Source organism: Quercus suber, unplaced genomic scaffold (assembly GCF_002906115.3).
Source record: "Quercus suber isolate HL8 unplaced genomic scaffold, Cork oak 2.0 scaffold_278, whole genome shotgun sequence".
In the NCBI taxonomy this organism is placed as follows: domain Eukaryota; kingdom Viridiplantae; phylum Streptophyta; class Magnoliopsida; order Fagales; family Fagaceae; genus Quercus; species Quercus suber.
Genome location: NW_027069734.1, coordinates 486,033 through 507,049, shown reverse-complemented (window position 1 = coordinate 507,049; position 21,017 = coordinate 486,033). Strand labels below are relative to the sequence as shown.

General features: G+C 35.3%; 4 protein-coding genes across 4 annotated transcripts; 1 reads left to right on the top strand and 3 right to left on the bottom strand.

Moving 5' to 3' along the window:
• Positions 1–432: 432 nt before the first annotated feature.
• LOC136071015 (myosin-12-like) lies at positions 433–1,590 on the bottom strand. The gene is made up of 3 exons (XM_065781791.1): positions 1,330–1,590; positions 618–757; positions 433–538 (listed from the first exon to the last, which is right to left on the bottom strand). The coding sequence occupies exons 1-3, from the start codon at positions 1,588–1,590 to the stop codon at positions 433–435; spliced, it is 507 nt and encodes a 168-aa protein (XP_065637863.1).
• A 3,276-nt stretch (positions 1,591–4,866) lies between these two features.
• On the top strand, positions 4,867–6,063 carry LOC111996948 (uncharacterized). The gene is made up of 2 exons (XM_065781790.1): positions 4,867–5,643; positions 5,704–6,063. Exons 1-2 carry the CDS (start codon positions 4,867–4,869, stop codon positions 6,061–6,063), a joined length of 1,137 nt encoding a protein of 378 aa, XP_065637862.1.
• Positions 6,064–6,633: 570 nt separating this feature from the next.
• Positions 6,634–11,285, bottom strand: LOC111991662 (putative fucosyltransferase-like protein). Its single transcript, XM_065781780.1, has 3 exons — positions 10,640–11,285; positions 9,146–9,306; positions 6,634–7,532 (listed from the first exon to the last, which is right to left on the bottom strand). Exons 1-3 carry the CDS (start codon positions 11,015–11,017, stop codon positions 7,151–7,153), a joined length of 921 nt encoding a protein of 306 aa, XP_065637852.1. The 5' UTR covers positions 11,018–11,285; the 3' UTR covers positions 6,634–7,150.
• A 2,811-nt stretch (positions 11,286–14,096) lies between these two features.
• LOC111991661 (cold-regulated protein 27) lies at positions 14,097–21,017 on the bottom strand. The gene is made up of 5 exons (XM_024023458.2): positions 20,665–21,017; positions 17,808–17,990; positions 17,406–17,700; positions 14,906–15,015; positions 14,097–14,776 (listed from the first exon to the last, which is right to left on the bottom strand). Exons 1-5 carry the CDS (start codon positions 20,815–20,817, stop codon positions 14,618–14,620), a joined length of 900 nt encoding a protein of 299 aa, XP_023879226.2. The 5' UTR covers positions 20,818–21,017; the 3' UTR covers positions 14,097–14,617.

Below are 21,017 nucleotides of genomic sequence, written 5' to 3'. Positions count from 1 at the left end.
ACATCTCATACATGAATATTCTAACATCACTTAAATGAAATATTCCCTTGGTGAATTCACTTGATAAGGAGCCACATTCAAGAAAAGCTGGGGTTTAAAAATAATTGTTTTGATGATATGTCTAAATGTCCATTGTCTAGTTGTTATTTATATGTGTATATATTCAACACAGGCACTAGCTGTTCCTGAATTAGATTTATATATGTTTGTCCCCTCTTGCGCAGTGATAAAGAGAAATATGTCAATCACAATTTCTAATTTAAGTTTACCGATTTCTACAAAATAAAATGAACTCATATCTGGCATTTTCCTTTACTCACTTGACAGACATCGTAGTTTTGATCTTCTTGAGAGATCAATTGTTCAGATTTTCCTAAAGTTTCTGAAGTTTACTCATGACAAAATAGTAAAAAGGTTATCAAATGTGTGCTCTTACATTCTCAGTTCTTCAGAGATGTCCTCCTTTGGTGATGCTACCAAAGCCTGTTGGCGTAGAACCTGATTCTCAGATTCAAGGTTTGATAAGTTCAATTCTAATCTGGAATTATAAATACAAGTTAGTAAACCCTAGATTTTGATGATAGACACGTCATCATGACCAATTCTTAGTTGTCTACCTTTCAATAGTCTCTTGAAATAACATTGCTTTTAGCTGTGCTTCTTCTGCCTCTTTTAGCCTTGTTTTGCTCTCTTTTTCAGCTTCAGAATACTTCTCCTCAAATTCCTCAATCTTTTTCTTCAGCTCTCCTATCTCACCCTACACATATTTATGTAAGCCACCTGTCACCATATTTGTTAACTGCAAAATCTGTCCATGAATTTATACAGATGTATGCTCACTTACAAATGCATTGGTATCTCCCATTCTCTAAAACTTTTGTGTTTGATGATTTTTATCTAAAGGTTTTACATTCACTTTTAGTTTTCTCATCCATGGTGCCACTATCCACATATAGCTTCGTAAAAACAGATGTAACCTTGTGTGGGGATATCATGCACAAGGGCTTTTGACAGTTAGAAATTCTTTTTCCTTTTCTTTAACTATTCAGGGACTTTTAATTCTGTTAATAGATTATGTTAGAGAGATAACTTTTCTTTCACTGTACTTAATTATGGTTTCATGTATTACTTTGAAAAAAGAGATATCAAGCCTACTTCAGGCATATCTTCGTACATAAAGTGAGCAAATTAATATTTTCTGTTCTTATATAATTATATTCAGATTTTCCTGAATATTTTCTCCTTTGTTATGGTCCAATACTTATGTGACTATGTAGATCATAATTTATTTGTTGCTGTTAATGCTAAAAGAGAGTTTTTGGAAGTTACCTCCAGTTGCTCATTGTGATTTCTTAGTAACTCCAGCTTGGTGTTGTCCACAACTGGAACCTCTTTAATGACTGGTGGAGCTTCTTCAATGGCTAGCTTTGCTGCTTCTTTCTCATGAATGATTGCAGCATGGGCTTCATCCAGTTGCCCTTGCATTTCATGTAAAGCATTTTGTAACTTTGCAATTTCTTGCCCTTTAGCCTCTTCAAGATCAATCTGCAAAACATTGTTTTCTGATGAACCTATAGTGGACCAACTCATTTATGGACTCAGCATCAAATTGACATGTTCCAGTTGATCTGGACTGCTGTAGAATTGATTAGACTGAATATGGTGACAGAAACTTAGAAAATGTGATACAGGGTTTTGTTGAACCAAATCTAGATGAATTAAATTGAAACTACAATTCAAAAGACGTGTTAAAAATGGCTGAGTCTCCCCAGCTAGAACTGTGGATATGGTACGGACAAGAAAGAGTTCAAGAGAAAACAAGATTAAATACCAAAAGAATCAAGATTTGTGGTCTAGTTTTGATTTCGGACTTTCTTGACACCTTTAATAGGTTGTTTTAGTTATTATTGAGTCTTAGTATTGAGTGTTTTAGGTTGGGGAGCTTTAGAGCAGTTTCAATTAAGTTTACTAGAATAAGGGCAATTTGGTAGTTTCATATTTTATGGAATGGGCTGTCCTAGAGGCCCATGAGTCTTATTTTATGTTTTGAGTCCTACTCCTATTTGTTTAGGAGCTATTACATCCTTCTTTGTTTGTTATTATTATTCCTAGTCATTCTAGGAATATGTTATTTAGAGTCCAAATACATCTAGGAGGGGATTAACAATAGCCTCTATATAAAGGCTTTATTGTATTCAATGTTATTTGAATGGTGATTGATTAATAAAATTCAGCAGCTTATTTAAGTTTCAAGGGTGTGATTGCTTTCTCCTACCTAGCTGTGATTGCTTAGGAAGTCCTAGGTGTGATTGCCTAGTGTTTTATTTATTTTGTTTTCTGTTTTTTCTTTGTTTCCACCCCAAAACAGCCATCAATTGTCCTTCTTTTCTAATTTAATACTCTTTAACATCAATCCTTACTTATCAAAAAAAAAAAAAACATCAATCCTTACTCAAAACTCATTAATAGACCTAGTATAGTGCTGAATTCTAAAAGATCCTGCATCAGGATATTTAAAAACTTTCTTTCTTCTTTCTTTCTTTCTTTCTTTATGACAGTCACAAATGTTGAGTTCTCTCCCTCCCCCACCCTCCCCCAACTCCCTCTCTCTTCCCCTTCCTACCATCGGCTGTCCCTCATATTCCTTCCCTCCCTCCCTATCCTTTTCTATTTCCACCTCAACTCCCACCTTTTGGATTGCCAACATACAACTTTTGTCATCCCTCCATCCCTTCTAGTTTTTGCCCACCGTCACACCCCTTTCAACCATCCACATTGCCTAACAAACCTTCTGTGCCTACACCTCCACTGTTACTCGTTATCTCTCTTCCTAAAACTGTTGTCAAACCAGTTTCAAACCTTTATACCTCTCCATCTTTATCGGATGATGGGGGTAGTAAGTCTCCTTTCTGCATTGATGCAAAACTTTTCTCTTTTTCTTTCAATGGTCGGCGACATGATTCGTATGCTATACATGAAAGTAGCCGACATGTAAAGAACACTATTTGGGTAGGACGTAAAAGATTGGAGTGGATCCTTTCTTGTTTTGTTGATATTCGTGATTGGGTTCCGGGAAATATTTCCATTTGCAAACGTTTCCGGGAAAATAATAAGTTGTTGGAATTTTGTGGGAGGTCGAATAAGGTTGGTGTTTTTGTGGTCATAGCTGAATACTATGGTGGGGCTCGCCGAGGGTGTGTTATGATACCAGCAAGCTCCAACCGTGCAGGTTGGTCTCTGTTTCAAAGAGAGTTGAGGAATTTTTTCACTGGTGCTAAACTGGGTTCTATGGCAGATGTATCCTCCAAAAATGGTGGTGGTGGAGGTGGTCTTTCTGTTGGTGGTGACCGGAGTGAGAATCTTTTGTCTGCTTCTGGTAATCAGCAAAAGATCAGGAATTTTGAAAAATTTGGAGCAATTTTGGGGCAGAATGGGATTCCTGGAGTCCCTATAGGAAATGGTTCTGTTTTAAATGACAATGTTTCAGTCATAAATGGCAGATCCACGCAGGCTTGTACTTTTAAGTTGACTCCTGCATTTTTGGCTTTGAGAGTGTGTAAGTCTGAGGGCGAGAAATGCACTGTGACTGTTCTGGGTGCAAAGGATGTTAAGTTGGCCCAAGGTGTCAAGTGGAGGGCCAGAACTTTTTAATCAATCTGGTGGGCTTGTCAAAGCACATCCCGTGGATACAACTTTAGCACTTAAGGGTACTTTGGTCAAACCCGGTACATTAAAAGCCTCATTTGATAGTCAGTATTTGTGGGCCAAAGGGGAGAACTCGAGAGGAATATCGGAGTTAGTTTCCGGGTCACTGGTGCCAGCAGCGGCGTAGGCGAGTTCATCGGAGGGTTCCGGGTCGCCGATGATGACGGCGGCGCCGGCGAGTGCAATAGAGGGGGTCTGATCTTGGGTTTTTTGGTGTGGAGGTGACAAATCGGAGGTTGAGGGACGTAACCCATTCTCTGATAGCTGGTGTTTTGAGGGTTAGGGTGACGGCGAGGCCTATGGGTCCTGGGTTTGATGCCCAAAACTCTTTTTCTCCTCTGTCATGTTTGGGTAGCGAGGAGGGTCTCTATTTTGGTAGAAGAGATGACTCCATGGTGGTTTCAGGCGACAAGGGAGTAAAAAGGAGAATCCGATTGTTGAGGTAGGGTCGTTGAGCCATTTGGAAGGAGTTGAGTACTTGAATCCAGCTGTAGAGTCGCGACTTCATGGGGATCATGATTTTGTGGGCTCAAGATCATTTTTGCCCCTGGGTAATTGGTGGGCTGACTCTAATCGTTTTTCTATCTTGGCTAACTCGGGTAGAGAGGGGGATCCTTGGTCTGTGGAGGAAGTGGGTGATGTTTTTTCGGAGTCTCAGACCGAGGTGTACGACGGTGGTGCTCCACACACAGGTAAAGAGTTTGTTGACGGGTCGCTTAGTGGGGGGTCGGAGCTCTTGCTTCTCCCACGGGAGCAAAGTGGAGCGTTTTCTAGTCTTTTTGGCAGTGGGGTGCATGAGAGTGGCCCTTTGGAGTGTGTATCATTGTCTTGGTGGGATCCTAAGGTTGCGAAGGATTTGGTGTTGAACAGGGGTGAGGATGAGGGTGCACAATCTAAATGGGTGTCCAATATGATGTGTAGTTTTTGCAAAATGGTGGGTTTTCCTATTGTAAGGCATGAAGCTCAGTGTGTGGCTTTATTTCGCCTCTTGGAACAAGAATTTCTTGAGGTTGTTAATGAGGGGAGTGGTTAAAGACCTTTTAAACCTGGTCAGAAAGGTCTTAGAGAACTTCGGGGTCTAGTTTCCACTGTAAATTACGATGGTTCTTCTTCTCGTTTTAGAGTTTCGTCGAATAGTTTGGGGGCTATTGGCAGTTATAAATGACTTTAAGACTTCTTTCTTGGAATGTTAGGGGGTTGAATAATTCCCGAAAGAGAGAGGTTTGTAAGAATCTTCTTAAGGAATGGAGGTGTGATATTGTTTGTCTCCAGGAAACTAAGCTTTCTTTAGTAAACTCTGTTGTCTTGCGAAGCTTATCGGGTAGTCCTTTCAATGATTGGGCTGTTTTGGATGCAGTTCAATCATCTGGGGGGGTTCTGCTGGTCTGGGATAAGCGGGTGGTCGAGAAAATTGATGTGTTGGTTGGTCAGTTTTCAGTTAGTGTTCTTTTTAGGGGTGTTGTGGATGGATTTGAATGGGTTTGTACTGGCATTTATGGTCCAAACGCAGACCCTCATAGGACTGTTTTGTGGGAGGAGTTATCATGGGTGCATACTCATTGGAACAAGTCCTGGTTTTTATTTGGTGATTTCAATGTTATTAGATATCCTTGTGAGAGGCTTGGCTGTGACTCTTTTAGCCCAGCCATGTTTGCTTTTTCAGATTTTATAGAAAATAATTTCCTAGTAGATTTACCATTAGAGGGGGCTTCTTTCACTTGGTTTAGGGATTCCGACCCGAAGTCTGTGTCCCGTATTGACAGGACGTTGGTCTCTGCAGATTGGGAGGATCATTTTGGAAACGTGTCTCAGAGGGTGCTTCCTCGGGTTATTTTTAATCATTGTTCGATTTTGGTGGAATCTGGTGTTGTGGGGAGGGGGCGCGGTGCTTTTAAGTTTGAGAACATGTGGTTAAAGGTGGAGGGTTTCGTTGAGAAGGTTCAACAATGGTGGATCAGGTATTGCTTTACGGGATCACTTAGCTTTGTTTTGGCTTAGAAATTAAAGGCTCTTAAAGAAGATCTAAAAAAGTGGAATAAGGAGGTTTTTGGGGATTTGGCTTTTAAGAAGAAGAGTTTGCTGTCTGAATTGTTGGGTTTGGATGCCAAGGAAGATATTCTAGGCCTTTCACATGAGGATCAAGCTCGCCGTACTCAGGTTAAAGGTGAGATTGAAGTTTTAGCTTGCATGGAAGAGACTTTTTGGAGACAAAAGTCCTCAGCTTTGTATGTGAAGGAAGGTGATAACAATACACGCTTCTTTCATAAATTAGCAAATTCTCATAGAAGAGCTAATAATATCAGTAGTGTTGAGGTGGAAGGGGTATTATATGAGGATGAACCTGCTGTGCGGGCTTAGGTGGTCCAATTTTATCAGGAACTTTATACAGAAACGGACACGTGGCATCCAATTGTGGATGGGTTGGATTTTGCTAGTATTGGTGAGGATGATAGGTTGTCCCTTGAGAGGGAGTTCTTGAAAGAAGAAGTCTCCTAGGCGTTGGCAGAGATGGAGGGGGATAAAGCCCCTGGCCTGGACGGGTTCACNTTTGGTAATTTGTTTTTAATGTTAACGGTTTTTATGGATTTGATTAAATGTTTTCCATAATAGTATAATCCCTAAAACCTATTTATCTAGCACTCCTGTAATGGTGAAAGAGAGATGAATTTGAATAAGATTAATTATTATGAGTTAAGAACGTCCCTCTTTTGTTCTCTCTGTTTGGTGGCGATACCAGACTCCCCTAGGTGGTGGTGATGCCTAGGGTTTGCAGACAGATTCTAGTTGGTGAAGCCTAGGGTTTGTTTTGTTGTTACTTTCGTATTTCTTATTTTCTACTGTGCTCTGCATCAATCAACCTGCCCAAACCCCCACAACTTTCCATGTCCAAGGTCAAGTTTTCAACTACAGCTCAACTTCAAATCCTTTCAAGTTGTAACAACTTACACTTTAATGATTAAACTTTACAACTATGAAAAATCATAGCTAACAGTTCATGGTTAGTTGATATGAACATTTAACTACAATGAATGCATTTCAGTTCTCAATACAACTTTAGCACTGCACAACCCAAACTCTTTGCAAAAAATTCTTAATGTGATGCTCCTAGCATATACATGTTGCATTTTCTACTTCTTAACAGTCCAGATATCTCTATATATAATAAACTATACAGAAGATCCACCAAGTTTATGGAACAACTGCAACTTTAAAGACCTGTAGAAACCTAGAGATATGTTCAACCCAGAATCAAAATTTAGAGATTGCACTGCTGTCAAAATCAAGTATCATTATGAGCGTTGCAGTGCAATAAGCTGATGAAGCCTCAGGTTTATGATTAATACATCAAGAAGAATTTGCATATCATATTGCACAACGAGAGTCATATCTCCAAGGTGAAAGCTATGCAAACAGCTTCAGAACCAAATACTAGGCAAGATCAGAACTACCAGGAAACTTTTATAATGGACTGTATTTGCAACCTAAAAGAGAATGCTCTGAATTTAGGCTTACCGAACAGAGGAAAATAAATTAGTCCAAAGATAATGTCTAAAAATGGTTTTAAAAAAATATTTAAATGAGCACCTCTTCCGTCACGGTTTCTATGGCAACCACCATAGGAGTCTATCTTGATGTTTGCCTTTTCAAGTCCTTCAAGAGCTTGCAAGCGGAAATTGCGAGCACCACAGTTGGAAATAAAAGCAGCAGCAAGCGCATTCTCAGTCTTTGGCTGCACTGGTGCCATGATATCATACTCAGCCCAGGAAAAATATCCAACAGGAACGTCTGATGAAAGACTAGTTGTCATTATAACATTATATCCCCTCCTAATACAGCCAAAAAAAGAAAAAAGAAAGAAATTAGTCTTACTAACAATCATTGGCCAGGAAAAAAATTTACAACTTAAAGTGATCATCAGAAAACAGCAAGAAATTTGGTTGAGGAAAGTTAATGGTGTTTTATGGTTTGTGTGCTTACCAATAGAATAATATAATAATATGCCACAGAAGGATTGCTCTTAAATGTTTCCAAATAGTTATGCTATTTCTATTGCATTGCAACATGTTTTTGTCTAGAAAAAAAAAATGTATTTGAATAGAAAGAAATAACTGAACATTCAATGTTGTAAAATCTCCTTGAATGCACCAAGATCTTTCTTTTTGAGATCATTGTGTTTGTACTTTGTACAATAAATATCAAAATGGCTTCCTTAAAAAAAAAAAAAAAAAGGGTGGAATAAGATCAAAAAAACACAACAAAAAAAAAAAATAAAAGAAGTTACAACCATAAACAGAAGTTTCTTTTTCTTTTTCTTTTTTTCCCCTTCTAGCTTCTTTAGTCTACTTTGATCCTTAGTTACTAATATTGGTGCAGTTCTCACTTAAATCTGTGGATGCAATAGAAGTGAGGCCAAATATCTCTCCAGTCCAATATAAAAAAACGACACTTTCAGCGGAATCTGTGGACCATCTTCTCATTCATTGTCCGGTAGCTTATGCTTTGTGGGTGCAAATGTTACAAGCTTTTGGGATTCAATGGGTTATGCCAGGTTCTGTGGTGAGTTTGGTGTCTTGTTGGAGTAATTGGTTGGGAAAATATGCTTCCGATGTATGGAATATGGTTCCTGGTTGTTTGATGTGGGTTGTTTGGTTGGAAAGAAACCGGCGCTCTTTTGAGAGTTTGGAGAGAACGCTTGATCAGTTACAAGCGATCAGCCGAAATACTCTTTTTGAATGGGCTAAGTGTTGGGGTTTTTCAAACTGTTCTTCTACTTTGGAGTTCTTTTCTACCCTTAGTAGTGCCTCTTAAGTTGCTTCTCTTATTCTGTTTTTAGTTGTTTTTGTTTGCTGTTTTTTTGGTTCACCATCATGAACACCTGTAATGGCTGTTTGCGTTCTTCTTGTTGAATAAAAGTCTTATTACTTATCAAAAAAAAAAAAAAAACGACACTTTCTGATTCACTGTGGCTATTTAAAGTTAAACATGGTACACACGGTGAAGCTATTTAGTATTAAAATTAGGTCGGTGCCTAACTCCTTCCAACCCCATCAGCTAGTCCCTCAAATCATGTGGTTTTGAATTGTTTCATTCAAATGGACCCATCATTCTTGATTCCCCAGCTAATACTCATAGTTCAATATCTACACATCTTTTCCATGCACTTCAAACAGTATCTGATGAAAAAATGCTTGCTACATCTAACTAAAATTCAGCTCCAAAACTGATACACAATTTTATTTTATATGATTTTTTCTTCCAAACAACTGACTATAGAAAATTACCAACATAGATGGAAACACTAATCAGATTAGTAACTCCCACAGAAAAAGAAATAGCTAATGCAAACAAACTTGAAATGTATTTGCATTTGTTCTCAAATAGTAGGAATACCTAGTTCTGTCAAAATGCAATGAAGCTATATAAGATTGTGCTTACCCACCGTCGTGCCTGATCAAGATTATTCTCTGAATAATACTGAGCTGATTCCATTGACCGGAGAACACTAGCTGTTCCAGCTTGTTGAGGTAAACCAAATGCAGCGTCTGGAGCCCTACTGGGATTAAATCCAAACTGGCATCCAACAGAACAAGAATTCCACTCCTACATAGAAGTGAACCCAAAAAATTAAAGAATATACATTGAGACATAAGCAAACTACTATATTACCTAAAAAGGAAAATGAAATAAGTTACTTTTCAAAGATCCTTATTGAATTCCTGGAAGAAGTTTAACTCAAAATAGACTCCAAAGCTACAAAGATTATCTCATGAACCAAAAAAATAAATTGGAAATAGAATTACTCAGAACCTATATGAATTATATTAAAAGCTAAGAAAAGTAGAAAGGCCCACTTAAACTACATAAACTTTTTGCTTTTCAAATTATCTTCCTATGGACCACAAAAGATAAGCTTAAAAGTATCATTTAATGTAGATAGAAAAGAAACAAAATACTCGTAGGCCTATATTACATTTAAAGAATTTGATTGAATTCATCCATAAATCTGTAATCAATTTGATAGATCACATGCTTAACTCTTCACTGTCACAATTTAAGTAAACAAGAATTTGATCAAACTAGGGAGTTGAGGAAAGAATTATGAAGGATTCCAATCTTCAAAAATGTTTTTATGGGCAGAGCTTTCAACTATCGATGCTTGACATTATAACTTAATAATAGAATTATTAGTGATTACAAACAGCTAATTTCTATAAGACATTCCCAGTCGAACAAGGTAAAATTATTTCAGTCCACAACCATACTCCACCAACATGTTTTTTCTATTGGTAAGTTACACACACATCTAGTGGGTCTTGAACCTAGGCCTCACCCTCCATATCATCATTATGGAAGAAATAAGTGTCATTTCAGCTAGAGCTTCTAAGCCATACTCTACCAACATTTAACCACCATTTCCATGAAAGCAATTAGGGTTATCATGGTGACTCAAGTTCCATATCTCAAAATTTATGTTCTTATGTACCTAAGATTATCATCTAGACTAAGATTGCTTCACCTCGTTGAGTCCTTTTGGGTGGACTCATAATGTTGAAGAGATTGCTTTTACCCACTATTCTTTGATCCTTGAAAATGCTCATCCACACTTCACAATTACAGTTACACAACACTTACATTTCAAATTCCTCCAAATCCACATTCCAAATAAGCAACCAAAATACAATTTTCTAAAACTGATCATACAATTCCATATTTCCATCTCCCAAAGTCATACTACCACTACCCCCATTTTCAAAGTCAAAAATCATAATCCACCAAAACTACAACTATATAACAAAAACAACAACAACCCAATAAAATTACCATCAAAACCAACTAGCTTGACCATAAAAACACAAAAGCTACACACGAAAGAACATGTAATCAAGTTGCATAAAACATTTCCAAAAACAAAACAAAAATAAAAAACTTAAACCTTTTCAGCCCCAGAAACGAAGACGGGTTCTTTCTCAAAGTCCCTAGAATAAACCACAGCATCCTCTTTCTCCAACCAATCCTCGCAACTCTCAGACTCCGAAATACTATTGTTTACACCCCACGAGTCCAACAAATCTTCCTGAGGCGGCGAGCGATAGAACAAGTCAGCCCAAGAATCAACTAAAGCTGCGTTCTTGGCCATGTCAAGACGACCCAGAAAGGCGATCTCTGCTACGACCACAAGAGCCACCACCAAAGGCATCAAATTTGACCATTTCTTCTTTGCCACCGATGAAACCCCATCAGTAATCGGTAAGCTTTCTTGGGTCGTCGTCGATGATCCTCTTAAGCCTCTTAGATTCGAAAGAACACCCATCAATCAAAATCCCCTGTATTTTGTTTGGGTCAGATTTTCCTTTTGCTCTTTCCCGAGAAACTGGGAGAGAAAAAGAGAGGTTTTTCTTTTCTTTTCTTTTTTTTGTGTTGTGGGGGTTAACTAAATTTGCTTATAGCTCTGGTTCAGACAAAATAGTAAAGACTTGAAAACGTGGGTACGAGAAGAGAGAAGTGTTTTGAGGTATAGTTTAGTTTGTGTGTTGGGTTTGGAGCATTTTTTATATCTGACAAACAGCAATATGATAAATCTTTGTGCGTTGTTTGTTCAAAGAGAAAAAAATATGTTTTTTCTTTTTTTTTTAATATTTCAGAATAAAGCAAAGTCTTGAGGATCAACCAACCATAGATACTTTCTTTTTTCACAATTCAAAAAGTCCACGTTGAAATACTGTTACAGTGTATTTGAATATTCAATACGAATAAAGGAGGGTTTGCTCATTATGAACCAGTGTTAGTGTTTTTTTAGGTTCCCACAAAGTCTAATTGAGAAAAGACTGGACCTAAAGGAAAGAACGAAAATTCGAGATCAGAAAACTTTTGGGCATTTTTATTATTCTGTTGCTTTTTTCTTTTTCTTTTTTTGGTATAAGAAAGAAGCTTAAATTCAATATATTCCTAGAAAATTGAAATGCGTTATGAATCTTTTGATCATTTTTTGTAGTCGAAAATAGCCAAATAGCATCTTTTTGCAAAGTATATTACAATCTACTACTGTTTCAGAAATATATAGAAGTCTACCACTTTTTGGGTACTCAAGTTTGGCGAAATCAAATTTCCCATGAAACTCGAGTACCATGGAAAAAAATTTCAAAATTTTTTAAAGTATATTTTTTCAAAGAACTCGAATTCTAAAGAAGTAGTAGATCCCTACATATATTCCAAAACAGTGGTAAATTGCTAAATTTTTTCCTAAATAGTGATAGTGCACCACTTTTGCCTATTTTTGTATGCTTTAAAAAGAGTCAAGTTCGATTTATTCAATTGTGACAATTAGGCCAATTATATGTAATAATGGCAGGGATTAGTTACAACATTTAATAAAAAGAAAGGAGGTTGGTATTTATTCTCCATTTGTTTCGGCAATAGTATTTTCTAAAAAATTAGTCATCTTTTATTAAACTATCACTTTTTCTTATATTTAGTAGCAATCTTAAATGAATTAAAAAATAATATCTTATCTTTCTTTATTTAGCTAATTGAGAGATAGATTTAATTTTCAAGAAAAAGAAATTAGTGAAAAAGAATCTCTAAAATAAAGTCATACTTTTTATATTGATCAAATATAGTTTTAATTTGACTCTTTTTTTTTTATACTATCAAATACCAAAAAACAAGAAAAATTATATTTACATAAATTTTTTCATTAAAACAGATATAACGAGATAATAGGGCGACCTAATAATTACATAATTATATTTCAAAAGTGAACTTATTTAATGATGACAAAAACCTATATCTCATTCTTTGATTACCAGTACTATTTAAGGTGACTAGTGGTAGGAGTAAAGATTGTATCGGTTATAAAGTACACTTTCAAGTCATGTTTATCAACTAACAATTAGGAATTCAAAAATGCTTATCAGCTAAAAGTTGTCATGTTTATCAACTAACAAAAATTAAGCTATAAAAAAGAATTTTGGAATTCGAATGCCTCTAGAATAAAAAGTATTGAGAAAATTACACTTTATCCCAAAAGATATTAGCATCACGCTATATTTAAACCTCTTCTTTTTTTCTTTTCTTTTTCTGAGAAAATAATCCTTTTTTTTTTAAGGATTTGTTGTGATGTTATGTGAGATATTACTCCCCCAATCATAGGATTGGCTTTCTCTAAATGTAGAACTATCAATTTTAACAAAGATTGGAAATTATAAGATGAACCACATATCATGGAATTTCTACCATATTTGCAAGCAATGAATCTAGAATCAGCTTTAGGAAGCTTTTGAAAAGTGAGAATAATACTGAGGTTAGGTCACATTTGATTGGTTTGATAGGATGGCTGGACCATAATTGAAATCTTTCCATCTTCTTGAGAAAACTCATCTCACCTTTTCTTGCAGAGAGTTCACATTTCCTTACTACTCACAAAGACACCTAATCTCTCTACATGCTAATCATAGATCGTATGTATCAAATGTCTCACATCCGATGTAGTTATCGACTGTGATAGTACACTATTAAGAGGCCAACATCCCACTTTTAAGTCTTAACTATGCATATATCTCACTGTTAAGAGTGAATTTCTTGTTATTTAGAAATTGCAGGAAAGCCTGTAGTTGAAAAATCTAATATCTGGGTCCCCATAGATTCGAGTGGTACAAAGATTCAGGAAAAATTAAAGGATTGTACATCTTATAATGGTGATACATTGAGCTTATCAATTAGTTAGTGCTTTGTAAAGTGTGGATTTCTCAATTTATATATCTAAATAACAAATGTGGAAACTGATACAGTATACACTACGCCCACTGCAAATTCTCGTATCAACCACATAGTCACAAATACAAAATATGCGTCCGTATACGTAAAACTTAAATTTCAATCTCCTTTTTCTTTTTTTCTTTTTGGCTAGAAACTCAAATTTCAATCTAGTGACATCCCGCTTTGTGGGATTTAATTCCGAGTTGAATTCCCTTATTTACACTTAACAAAAAATTAAAAATCAACTAGGCGTGCGTTTAGCTCCAGCTTAAAAGGCCAACTTATTATACTATTCAGCTTATTTTTTATATTATTCATGGACCCTATTGCACTTTTTGATATTATTTATAAGTTCTAATGTACTATTTTAGCTAACTTTTACCTTTATCTACAATACTTTCAGCAAAAAAATTTCAATTTCAGCAAAATAAGCAAATCTCAAACAGACCCCTAGGTGTGCTAAATTACATAACAGTTCATTATGGTTTATACCTGAATGAAATGTTCAAAAGTTACCAAAAATATCAGTGAGTCTCGTCAGGTTGCTGAATCTTATTTTCTGGAGACACATTAATTCAAAATTGATCTATAATATGCAAAACAATGAATCAAAGTATGAAACTAACATATGAAAGTTCAAGAAACCTTGCAGAAGTGTGATATCACTGGAAGCAAAAATATTATACAATACGTGGAACACAACGACATGAATGACAATCAGCTAGATGCATCCACACGTTGACCCGTATATATCAATTACATTACCTACTTTATCTGTCTAATAGGAGTTCAAGCTTCACTTTGAAAGCAAAATTGAGGAAAATTATACGAAAAGAAAAGAGAATCTTATCTTGAATAGCTAATCAACATGGCAGTCATCATCAACTTCATGAACTCCATATACATCTTAACGAAGATAGATACTAGATACAAGCAAGCTTCATAGCCAATATGAATTTTTTCTTCCTTCGGAATTTTACAAAAATCTCCTATCAGCATTACCACCACATGAACCCCAGCACCTCTATAAGAAATAGTCACCATTTACATCTTTGAAGTTTGTTGATCAACTAGTTTCTGCAACTCTTAATTTGCTTTTCTTTTGGTGTATCACTGTCAATAGCTATCTATCAAACTTCAGATTCCAAGTCACAACTCAGCTCCCTTTCAAACAATAATGCAGATCAGATTTGGGGCAGACAAAGCTCTCAGGGTGCTCTGACAGCAGTTCATAGGTTCCTTCTTGTTCCCTCTCTGATGAAGCATTATTGACTGTTGAAACATCTGTCATATGAAACTTTCCAAGAGGCACAACCTGAAAGAGCACATTAAGGAGAGGACAAAAGTCAGACTCCAAATAATAACAAGTCTGCAACAAACACAAGATCTTAAAGATAGATGTGATAAGCCAAATAGCAGGAACATTTTCTTTTTATATCATTACTTGATCATTGTTTGTAGCATCAACTGAAGCAGTCTTCAACCTTTTCACCATAGACGCACTGCTTGACATCTCTCCTTGGTCTTCATCCTCAAAGTTCTGATCTGAAACCTCTGCAGACAAACCAAAATGCATAAGAACAAATATAAAAGAAATATCACAAATGACTATAAGAATTAACATAATACACCAAACAACTTGCAAGAAAGGGATTTCTACAGCAATCACAAATGCTTGAGTTCTCAATTATCTGGACATGCAAATTAATAAGTGATATTTCTGGACCATCTTAACTGAATCATTTTCAGTCACCTTAAAGACATCATAAGAAATTATTACTTAATGATTCAAGGATACCTGTGGTTTCATCTTAAAATTGCATTGCTGTTTCGCATAACCATGGACTTCAGAAATTACTATTTGTATTCTCTTTTTTCTATTTTATGACACTAAATTTACATGTTTTCGGCAATGCATATGAATTAACATTTTTTGTGCCCAAGGAACAAGGATTTGATAGTGCCACATTATGGTTTGCCTGGCTTTTGCCAAAGCAAATGTATATAAAATTTATAAACGCTGTTAGCATATTGTCATTGTACTGTCACCAAGAGACTAGGGTCAACCTGACTCATATATATACCTTACTTAGGGTTCATTGTAAATACAAATTCATCATGATAAAGATGTTACTGTCTAGGCTTTCTGCTATGGACGTAGGCCATCAGACTACGTGAACTCCTGCTTTTTTTTTTTTTCTAAAACTCCTGTGTTATTGTTTTCTCTTGCTTCACTCTTTCTCAATCTACAATAAACATCACTCTCTCTTGTTCTTTAGATTTCAAGAAAAACATTAGGAAAAAAGTTAAGACCATGAAGATGCCCAAACGAACTGGATATTTTTTTCAACCGTTGCAGGCTTAACCCATCTACACTGTAACATAATGATGTGTAACCAGAGTTTCTGCAAACAGAATTTGTAACCAAGATATATTTCTAGATGATTATTCAAAATAGTAAAGCTGTTCATCTAATAGGCACCATAACCACAGAATCATCAGATAAATATACATAAAAAAAACTTTTAAGGATAGATAAACAGACAAACATCCACAACTAAACACAGAACACCAAACTTCAAATTTGCTAAAAATCATCACATGTATCCAATTACAAAGCATAGGAAATTTTTTGCAGCCCTATGACCTTGACCCCAGAACAATAACACTATGATATCCCTGTGACATCCAAGAATTACTAGCATAAATATAGAAAAATGAATACGTAAAGGAAAAAGAGATAATGGGTACACTAAAAACTATGCTTCACCCTTCCTATTCATTCAATTACAAGAATTGGTAAATGACCCAAGGAAAATAAGTTCCTCTTTTTTTTCCCTCCAAAAAACTCTCGGTGCCACCTTTCTAATTTTAGCGTTCTCATAATAATTTGTGCTAGCTTTGGTCAAGAAAATTTTAGTGCATGAAATTTCACTTCCCAATGCATTCAGCACATGTTAAGAAGTCATCAGACCCCAGTTCATAAATTCATAGCGCAGATATCTGGGAAATTTAAAATAAGTCCAATAGTTCATTGAACTTCAATCTATTGACAGAAGTGGGGAAGAACAGATCAACTTGTACTAATATCCATGCTATTTTCCAGTTGGTACTTAAATTGTCTCTCTGAATGTCAAGATAAAAACTCTTATCAATTACTTATCATAAAAAAAATAAAATAAAAAGAAAGAAAAAGATAAAAACTCTTATCAGGAAAAAAAAAAAAAAACCGTCAAGATAAAAGCAAATGGAAAAGGGGCACTTTTATTTGAAAAAAATGGTTAACCAGACTCATCAGCTGCTATTGTTGTCCAAGTTCAGTAGTATCAACTATCAAGTATTGAAAATTACATTTATAGAGCAACCAAAGCAACTTGCTAAAAAAAGCTCCAACGTGAGAATTGAGGTGCTTGGGCAAAGAACAAAGCAGATATTCTTAATTTCCAGGTCAATTTTTCTTGAGACCTTAAAATGAGATCTATACTATTAGTATTAGAGCCTTTATGAGTTAAGCCAGTAATGTAACTAAAAAGCTTATTTTATCATAATTCCAACCTGAGAAAAGTGGAGACATTTAATTTTCATGCCACCCATTTTTTTGGGGGCTGTTGAAGTGGTTTTATCAAGTCTGCCTGCAATAAATATACACTTCTCTAACAACCTCTACCATTAGTCAGTATCCTTGGAAATCGAACAATTTTGTTCAGACAACTATTTTTTACCTAGTGAATGACTTGCAGGTGTGTGTGTGTGTGTGTGTGTGTGTGTGTGCGCGCGCGTGAGAGAGAGAGAGAGAGAGAGAGGCATGTGTATATGCATATAAAAAATGAAATTAGGGATTGAAACTTGAAAGAATATATTGGTAATTATGCCATGGAATAACTATTGTATACAAGCTGAGAAGGGAAAAGCTGGAAAAGAAAAGCAAAGCTAGTTAAAATTACCTGTAATGTTGCCAACCAAATCCTGATGGCACGGGTGACAAACAGAGTGCTGCTCCAAACCTCTCGAAGATCCACAGGAGGAAGTGAAATTCTCTTTTAAGAGGACTGCTTTATTGCAAACCATACCATGTCCTTGGGCATCAGGAGACCTCACAGTCCGCTGTTTACTTGAAGATGTAAAACGGCGTATCCATGGAGTTCCTAAAACAACATGAGAATCAGCACTGCTGTCCGAGAAAGTATCATTTCTTTCAAAGTTAATCTTCTGCCAGCAGCCATCTCGTAGAACAAAAAACTGACCATGAATAAAGAAAAAATAAGATTACGACACCAGGGGTCTGCATAAGACGAGGAAAACAGACATTGGACATATTGAACATATGCAATCATTTAATTTCTAACCTGGTCTGAAGAATTACGAGTTTTTGCTTGAGGTTTTTCAGATGAAGATGCCCTCCACATGTTATCTTTTGAGCGCAAACCACGCAAATGCATGGAACGGTGCAACTCAGTAACAAATGATGCCTCTAAAGAATCAAGATATGAACTGTGCTTCTCATCTGTCCACTCTGTCAACTGCCCCTTCTACAAAAATACCAATATGATGGCTAAATATTTTTTGACCAACAATGGAAGAGTACAGCTTTGTCATTAGTTACTGAGCAAAGACGTTAAAAAGAAAAACAAAAATTCATAAACCACAAATGAAATCTTTTAATTTTAAACCCAACATATTGACGAAGATCCTGCTAACATGTTTTTACTCTTCTTCTTATCCATTGGCAAGCAATGGAGGAAATTTTCAAGTGCAAATACTATAACCCAGGCTCAAGGACCAGGTGGTAAAACACTTAATTCTGCCCTGAGGAAGATAAGCATCATAGTAGCAAAAACCTATCCTGTAGCAACATATTGATTTCATCCCTCATGAAAAAGCTTACACTGTAAGGTTCAACGTACACTACAGGATGGAAATTCTGCACTATTTATATAAGAAACGTGGGAGCAAAATCCCCTGTTCCTGTCTGGAGTACACTGCTACTTATAGGCTTAATCCCCTATTCCATGGAGGAATTAGTAACAAAGACCCACCATGCGGGGACCATCAGCATATCCGGATTCAATGGGGGCCTGATATCCAATGGCTGTAAGCAAAAGGAGAGTAGTTCTACTTTCTCAAAACAGGACACTCAAATATCTAAGGCATAACATCATAGCCCTTAATTATTCACACAAAAAACATAAAACAGCTCTTAATAAGATCAGTTGAATTCATGGCCCAACTAAGTATTCAAATCAAATCAAGTGATTACATATTTGGAATCAATATCAATATTTTTTTTTTTTTAAATACAAAAAACAATCTTTTTAATTTTTCATTCTCTGACTGCATCATGAGCACTGAATGATATTCACCACCCAAAAATATTAGAACCTTGTAGCCCTTAAAGATTATTTGCATCTACTCTGTACCTTTCTGAAGATTTAATTCTCATTACAACCTGTCATAGGTAATTATCCTTCCTTTGACGCAATGTCCACTGTATGTTAAGATTTAAATTTAAACCTTTTTTAAGGAGCAAAAGTGGGGTTTCTATAGTGCTCTGCCAAGTATTTACGGCCTCCGATCTTGAAAATCAGGAGGATCTGGTGGTCTAAACAAAGGAAGGGGAATACGAATTAAAAACCTAAAACATACTTTAGTAATATAGAACCTAAAACATCAATGTTAGCCACCTTATTATTCATATAATCATATTACCAGCTAGTGCAAAAGGGAAATGAGGGTTGAGATGTTCTCTTTTAGGTTTTATTAACTGTGTTATTTATATAATCAAAGTTAACAACCATATGTTCCTCTCTAAAAAAAAAAAAATTAACAACCTTATTATTCATATAATTCTTTTAGCTCCACAATCAGAGACAGACCTACATTAAGAGCAATAGGATCCATGGCTCCCCCTGCCTCTATCTCGCTCCAATTTAAATTTTCTTATTATAAATATAATTACATAAATATTTCATTTTGGTCCCTAGAAATTACATCTGACCCCAAGAATCTAATTGGCTCAAAGTTACCACGCCCAAAAAAAAAAAAAAAAAAACTGGTCCATGATGTCTGCTTTTAACATAAAACTTTTTTAATATATTATTTTCTAAGTATTTTTTTTTTGTGTTTTATGAAATTAAAATCCTTTAGTAAAACAAAATCTTTTCCTAATCAACAAAAAAAGGGGACAAACTGAGAAATAAGAGACTAAGAGCTTCAAGCAAGTTTACTCTTTTATTTCTATTATAAAGGTAGTTCCTTGCTATCAGATATGTGAATGTGTACTTTTTTAATCAATATTTCATGTAACTTTTTTTAAAATTAATGGGTTTTATTTAATCATCATTTTTTTTATTGAATTTTGCCAACAATTCATGGTTGGTATGAAGTGTGAACTAAAAAATTAACAACCTACCAACTAGTTTATAGAGTGGTTGCACTTGTGCTTACTCTTCTAAATTCCATTCCAACTATGGAACAAGCTTTTTTTTTTTTTTCTTTTTTTCCTGAAATATTGTCAAAACTGGGCTTCAAAACAGCAAAGGAAGACTATTTTCTAAATGAATATTTGATTATATACATTGAAATGGAAATTACTGCAAAAATCTTAGTATATAAAATAAACTATTTTCAGAATTTAAAATAATGTCAAATTTCATGATATTTGATTGATCTACAGTGTATTAATAAATAATTATTTCGTGTTTTTTTATTATTATTTATATTTAATTACCAATTTTGCATTGAACGGATGCTAGTTTTATTTTCCATGTATTAATTTAGTCTTCAACCTTTGTGTGTGTCTCTATACACACACATATAAATATAAATTATATATATATATATATAAAACCATTAGCACCACAATTATAACTAATATTTTTAAGAAGAGAAAAACATTTTAAAGGGAAATTATTTAAAAAAAAATAGAAGTGAAATCATTTTATATTTTTCTTTTTTTTTTCTTTTTTTATAACACTCATTTCATACAAAATTTACTAATAAAATTTATAAATAAATTTTTTTTTTAAAATCCAATGCGAAGCAAAAAAAAATAAAAAAAATTGTATGATTTAGCAGATAATCTCAAGCAATCAAACAAATAGGTACAGTGCTAACACAAAAATCAGATTTTTTTTAAAAAAAAAAAAAAGATATTTATGAAATATCGGGAAATTTTGAACGTGAACTTTGAAAAAATGAAATTACCGGCGGTGGAATTTGAGAATGAGGCGAAGGTCGTGTGGAAGCAACGGCGTCGACGGTGATGGCGGAGGAGTCGGAGTTCGTACAAGTCAACTCGGCCCCGCAACCCCGAGTTGCGTCAGGATCCGGAATATTCGGCCGGAGATTCTCTCCCATTCTTTCTCTCTATTCTTGTACCCAAAAAAATAATGTCAAAAACAAATTTTTTCTCCAAATAAAAAAAAAATCAAAATTTAGCAGAGAAATTATCAATTTCAATTTTGCGTTTAGCAGAGAAAACTCAAAGCCCTCTCTCTCTCTCTCTCTGTGTCTCTCTCTTTGTTTTCGGTCTCTCTGGTGAAGAAGAGAGAAAGAGA